General features: G+C 36.6%; 1 protein-coding gene across 4 annotated transcripts in view; it reads left to right on the top strand.

Moving 5' to 3' along the window:
* PAIP1 (poly(A) binding protein interacting protein 1) overlaps window positions 1-5,737 on the top strand; it is a 33,789-nt gene extending 28,052 nt beyond the window's left edge. For all 4 annotated transcript variants that reach the window (XM_049648109.1, XM_049648106.1, XM_049648107.1 and 1 more), the window contains exons 10-11: window positions 3,169-3,262; window positions 5,455-5,737. In XM_049648109.1, coding sequence (XP_049504066.1) covers window positions 3,169-3,262; window positions 5,455-5,548 — 188 coding nt within the window. In that variant the 3' untranslated portion in view covers window positions 5,549-5,737. The remainder of the gene's footprint in view (window positions 1-3,168; window positions 3,263-5,454) is intronic.
* Window positions 5,738-6,014: the final 277 nt, after the last annotated feature.

The raw sequence follows: 6,014 nt of genomic DNA on the forward strand, positions 1-6,014 counted from the left end.
CCCTCTCGCTCGCGCTCTGCCTCGCTCCCTCTCGCTCGCGCTCTGCCCCTCTCTGCGCCCCTCTCCCCCCGCCACCTCTCTGCCCCTCTCCTGCTTGTGTTGCCTCTCTTTCTCAAAAATAAAATAAACAATTAAAAAAAATGTAAATTATGAAACATTCAAAAGACATAAAAACCACAAAAAAACTGATTTATTCACTGTCAAGGTTAAACCAATGTCATTTTGCCATATTAATATACACTTTGGGTGTTCTTAAAGAAGTAAAACCTTACAGTGACTAGTAAACCATTTTGTTCTGTGACCCCATCCCTACCTCCCAAAGCCAGTCCTTCCACTGCTTCCCTCCCAGAAGTAATTACCATCCTGAAGTTGGAGGTCATGGTGAGGTCTTTTTCCTTGGTATGTCTGTAAACGGTGTGTTTTCGCACAAAGCATTGACGTAAATGGTATCTTATTGTGTACATCTCTTGCAACTTATTTTTTTATTTAGTATTTTTAGTATTTATCCATGTTGAGGTATATGTAGCTTTAGTTCATTTTAAACGCCAAATACTTCTGCGTGCAGAGTAAACCACAGGTTCTAGGTCCCTACTTAAGGGTGGCTACTTGTTATTACAGATTACACTATACAAACCTTATCAAGTAGTCCTTGTGCACATGCAGGAGTTTCTTTGGGGTGAAGAAGTACAGTCGCTGCATCGTAAGTTCTGTGCATCTTCAACTTCACTGAATGTTGCTGACCTGCTTTCCTGTATGATACCCCTTAGTATTCCCTCAACAAGATGTGCAGGTTCCTGTTTCTCACTTATTAGCGGACCTAATTATTGTCAGTTAGATCGTGCAAAATCGTGAACTTTTATTCCTTACTAGCGATAATGAGTTTCTTTTCATGTTTCTATGGATTTTTTTTTTCCTTTTGTGAATTGCCTGTTTGTGTTTTGTTGGATCACCAGTCTGTCTTACCTGATAATTCATTCCATAGCTTACAAAGTGACTCTTAGCTTCTACCTGTATGTGCTGTCTTTCCATTATGTTTGCCTTGTCATATAGAAGCTTTGAGTTTTGATGTAAACGTAGCTGTCTTGTTCCTGTTCCCTGTGGCTAAGAAAGTTTCCGAATTACTATCAAATTCCATTTTCTTCAAGTCTTTCTTGCTTTTTTATATTTAGGTCTTTCTTTCACCCGTCTGGCTAATTTTTATATGATGGACGTAGTGGAAATTAAATATTTCTTGCATATTATCTTGTCTCAGCAACAGGTGTTGAGTCTTCCATCCTGTGCTAGTTACAATGTCCCTCTGATGTGTGCCTCCTCTGTAGACTTGTATCATTCCTGTGTCCATGCATGTGGATCTTTTGTCTCAACACCAATACCACAGTCGTAATTACTACTTCACTGTAAATCTTGCCATGTCTGGTAAGATGATTTTTCTTTCTTCCCTTATTCTTCAAAGTTACTTTGAATCATTTGGTTCTTTGTTCTTCATCTTTGTCTCATTTGTTTAAGTCTCTTGATCTTTAGATTTTCAAGTCCTCTTTTTTTTGTTTTTTTGTCCTTCTAAACCTGCTTATTTTTGTTTCACATTTTGTCATTTAATTCTAATCCTGTTATTTTTTATCACACATAAATTTTTTTATTTTGATCTTTTTATTGCAATCTGATATTTAATGATCTTAAAACATTTTTTGGAAATGATTTAAAATTTACGGAAAAGTGTAATTACAAAAGTAAAAATTGCACAAGGGACACCTCTTGTCATAGGGGTTTTTCATGTGGGTAGTAGAAATTTGAGGTGCAGGCCCATTGTTCAAAATTCTCTGAGGGACCAGTTTCTTCAGGGTACTTTTGTCCCTACTCCAAACCCAAGAAGAGACCGGCAAGTTTCTTTGTTATCCGTCTTTGCCACCAGTGTTTCGCATTTTATTTTTTCTTGGTCTACCTTTTGCTTGGGATATCCGCCCTTGGAGGGTGCTGGATTTGTGCACGGAGAGGTGGGCATGGGCATGAATTCCATGTCCCTGTTTCACGTGGACCCAGGACCTTGCTTTCTGACCTTCTGTGGATTTTTCAGTCCAGTCCCCTTTGTTGCTGAGAGCGTGTGGTCTGCAGCCTCCTGGCTGCAGTAGGGAGGTATGGTTTTCAGGTATCTTTTTGTTTGTTTTTTGGTGACTTGGTTTGCTTTTTTATGAACCCCCTCTGTACATGTCAAAGAATGTTTGTCTTCTCTATTACTTCAAGGATCTGTTGCAGGAAGATTTTATAGTTAAATTTGTCTCTAAATTGCCAAAACCGGATGTCAAAATATCCCCAACTCTTTAAGCTGGAATTAGTTTTCTAGAGACTGACAATCTTGGAAAAATAAGTTCTAATGTAATTATCCTGTTGAAATATGAGGTATCTGTTTAAGGTAACTAGTTTGAATACACACTGATCTTTTTCTCATTCAGAGAGGTACTCTGTAGGAACATGCTACTCGTAAAATACACGTAGTAACTCTGTGTAAGACAGTTGGCCTATGGGGAGCTATAATACTACCTGTATTTGCCTTGGAAGAACCCAACCAAGGGAAAGTTAGTATAGTTGAAACATTTATCAAGTAGCTACCTTCCAGCTGTCTCTAAGGAGAGGGAAGAAAAGAAAATCCCCTGTGCTCAGAACCTTTGCTAGGTTAGCTAATCTGATTGAGAAACATGGGCCAGTGGCTGTTAGCTGCTAGCCACCTAGCTCACTTTACTTTCTTGGGGAAAAGTAAGGGGACCCAGAGGCCAGGCTATTTGATTGAAATCCTTCCTTGTGAAAGGTTTGGAAGAACATGTGCTTTCCCAACAAGTTACATAGCTGGTATTTTGTCTTCTGGAATGAAGCAGCAGAGAATATAAGCAGCATACACCTTGGCTGTGACCTGTACTCTGGTATATTCACGGTGACTTTGATTTGCAACACGTAGTTAGACGAATATTATAACTAAGATCTATGGGCATGCAGGTAGCAAAAGCAAGCCGATTAGAATGTAAATTTTGTAAAAACCTAATAAAATGTGATTGGTAGCTCACTCCTGTTTAAGCCTTGGATCTACTTAAAACTCCTAATATTAAAAACAGTTTTTAAGGAAAACTGGCCTTTTTTTGACTTTTGTCAGCATTTAACTAAAAAAAACTCTTTTTACAGATTACCAAGAGAAATATCAAGAGTTACTTGAAAGAGAAGATTTTTTTCCAGATTATGAAGAAAATGGGACAGATTTATCAGGGGCTGGTGACCCGTAAGTTCTCTTTTTTCTGCTTTCTTTGTGATGTTTCTATGGCTACAGTTTGTAGATGTTTAGGTTAGAAGAAGGTAGATGAAGAATGCACGTTGTGATTTGACGGTGTCACATTGATCTGTACATACTACTTGTCTACCAAAAACTTTCAAGAAATCCTATTAGAACACATAAACTACAATTCTGAAACTTTATATATATCTGAAGGGGAAAAACTTAAAATAGTAGTATACTCAAGTGTAGTTTTATAAAGGAGATTTAGTTCAGCTCGAATACTGTAAGATCTTGGGCAGGTTCTATGCCTGTTTCTTCATCTGTAAAGTAGGGATAGCAGACCCCTCTTTGAGTTTTGAGGACTAAGCGAGAAACCTAGAACCACCTCCTGGCACACAGTAAAAAGCTCAGATCTCAGCTGTTAAAGGATAAATTAAGATTAAGGAGAACACCGATAATGACATAATAGTGTTTGGACTAAAGGGAAGGTGTGAGATATTCACATATCTCCATCTCTCTCCCTGCTATTATTTGTAATAAAAGAAACTTGTCACACCCTTACCATCAGATTGCATTGTGTTTGGTTACAGAAGAACCAAGAACTTGAGAGGTTTAGTTCTAGCTCTTAATAGTTTATATGAATTTGGACAAGTTACTCAGGTTCTCTTCCTAAGTGGAGGAATGAATGAACTAAATCTGACTTAATTTTTCTTATCTCCTCTCTCATGTGTGCTGTAGGTTTTAAAGTGAACCACCTTTATTTTCTCTGCTATCTAGTGAAATCTTAAGTCTCTAGTGAGATCTTCTAATATTACCATACTTTTACATACTAGTTCATTAAAAAAATAATAACAGGGATGTAAGGACTCCAAAACCGTTAAGAAGGTTCACCCCTGCTGGGTATACCACTGTAAGTTCAAATTGTTCTTGGCCTTGAATTTCAGGTTGTCCTGTGAAGTTTTGCTTGGTCAGTATTACATGCTCTGACACTAATACACTGGTGGCCATTTCAGCACATGGCCTTGTACTGGAAATGGAGGAACAAAATGAAAAAGTTGATAGAACTGGCAAGATAGTTTCGTCACACATGTAGTACAAGGGGTTTTTGCGAGGTGGGGAGACACATAGATAGCATGTTGTTGTAGAGGAAAAGTATAGAAAAGGGAAAAGATTTCTGGCTGTGCCACACACTTACCCAAATCTTACAGTATTTACTTAACCTCCCAAAGTCTTTTTTCTTTTATCTCTAAAATGGAGATGGTAAGGGTGCCTGGCTGCTGAGTCCATAGAGCATGTGACTCTTGATCTCGAGGTTGTGAGTTCAAGCCCCACATTGAGCATAGAGATTACTTAAAAAAAAAAAAAAAATGGAGATGAGAAATATGGAAATGATAGTAGTACCTGTCTTTTTAAGATGGCTCTGGGTTTTCAGTAAGAATGTATATTAAATCAATAATCATTTTAAATTTTCCACCCATACTTAACCATGGAAAGCTTTGTTTTCCATCATTTTAAACTACCTAATAGTTGAAAAAAATTCTGAGATGATCTCGAAAGTAGCTTATTATGAAAGTGATTCCAAATAAATGGGAATGTGACTAAATTATTTCAGGAATACCATTCTGATAAGTAGACATAAAATGTATCATTAGAGGTAAATGGTACATCTGAAATTATGTTCTAATTATTGTGTGATTGTTAATAAGATAAATTTATGAAAATGCTAATCTTGAGCCCCCAAATTTATAGTTCAAGCATTTAAATTAACTTCTAGGTTAGGTTAAGAATTTAACATGTGTCACAGTGCCTGGCTGGCTCAGTCGGTAGTGCGTGAGACTCTTGATCTCAGGGTTGTGAGTTCGAGCACCACTTGGGGTGTAGAGATTACTTAGGTTAAATTTTTAAGTTTTAATTTCTGTCTAAAAGTATGACAGAAGCTTAACTTCAAACACAAGAGACTCAGAATCCAGTGTAAAATTGAATTTCCCAGATAAGGCATTTAGTTGTCTAAGGGCTGACATGTATGTGATTCAGGAAAGTACATGCATTCTCTAACAGTCTAAGATAGTTACAGTACCATACTTTGTGTGTGTGTGTGTGTGTGTGTGTGTGTGTGTGTGTGTGTGTGTGTGGTTTAGCATTTTAGATATTTCTAAATTGAGAAACAAACTTATGAATCATCTTTACTTCTTTCATAGATACTTGGATGATATTGATGATGAGATGGACCCAGAGATAGAAGAAGCTTATGAAAAGTTTTGTTTGGAATCAGAGCGTAAGCGAAAACAGTAAAGCTAAATTTCAACATACCAGTTTTATAAAGCAGTTTAGGTTATGGTGATTTAGCAGAACACAGGAAAGCAGGAAAATGTGTCACACTTATACCAAATTAAGGATGTTGAGTTATGTTACTAATGTATGCAACTTTAATTTTGTTTAACACTATCTGCCAAAATAAACTTTATTCCCTATAACTTAAAATGTGTATATATATATAATAGTTTATTATGTACAGTTAATTCCACTGTTTTGGCTGCAATAAAATCGATTTTGAAATAAATGAAATGTTGAAAGTAAATTTTGCTAGTTGGTTAGAAGCTTATCCTTTAAATTCTACTTTCTTTGAGGGAGAAAGTTTTAGGCTGGAAATACATATTATTGCAAAATGTAGCATCCTTTTTTAGATGAGTATATAGCTTTCATTTAGTTTTACATGGTCTCAATGAATGGGTTTCAGATATGAATCACAACCATGAAA

This window comes from Panthera uncia (genome assembly GCF_023721935.1).
Source record: "Panthera uncia isolate 11264 chromosome A1 unlocalized genomic scaffold, Puncia_PCG_1.0 HiC_scaffold_17, whole genome shotgun sequence".
NCBI classification, from domain to species: Eukaryota; Metazoa; Chordata; class Mammalia; order Carnivora; family Felidae; genus Panthera; species Panthera uncia.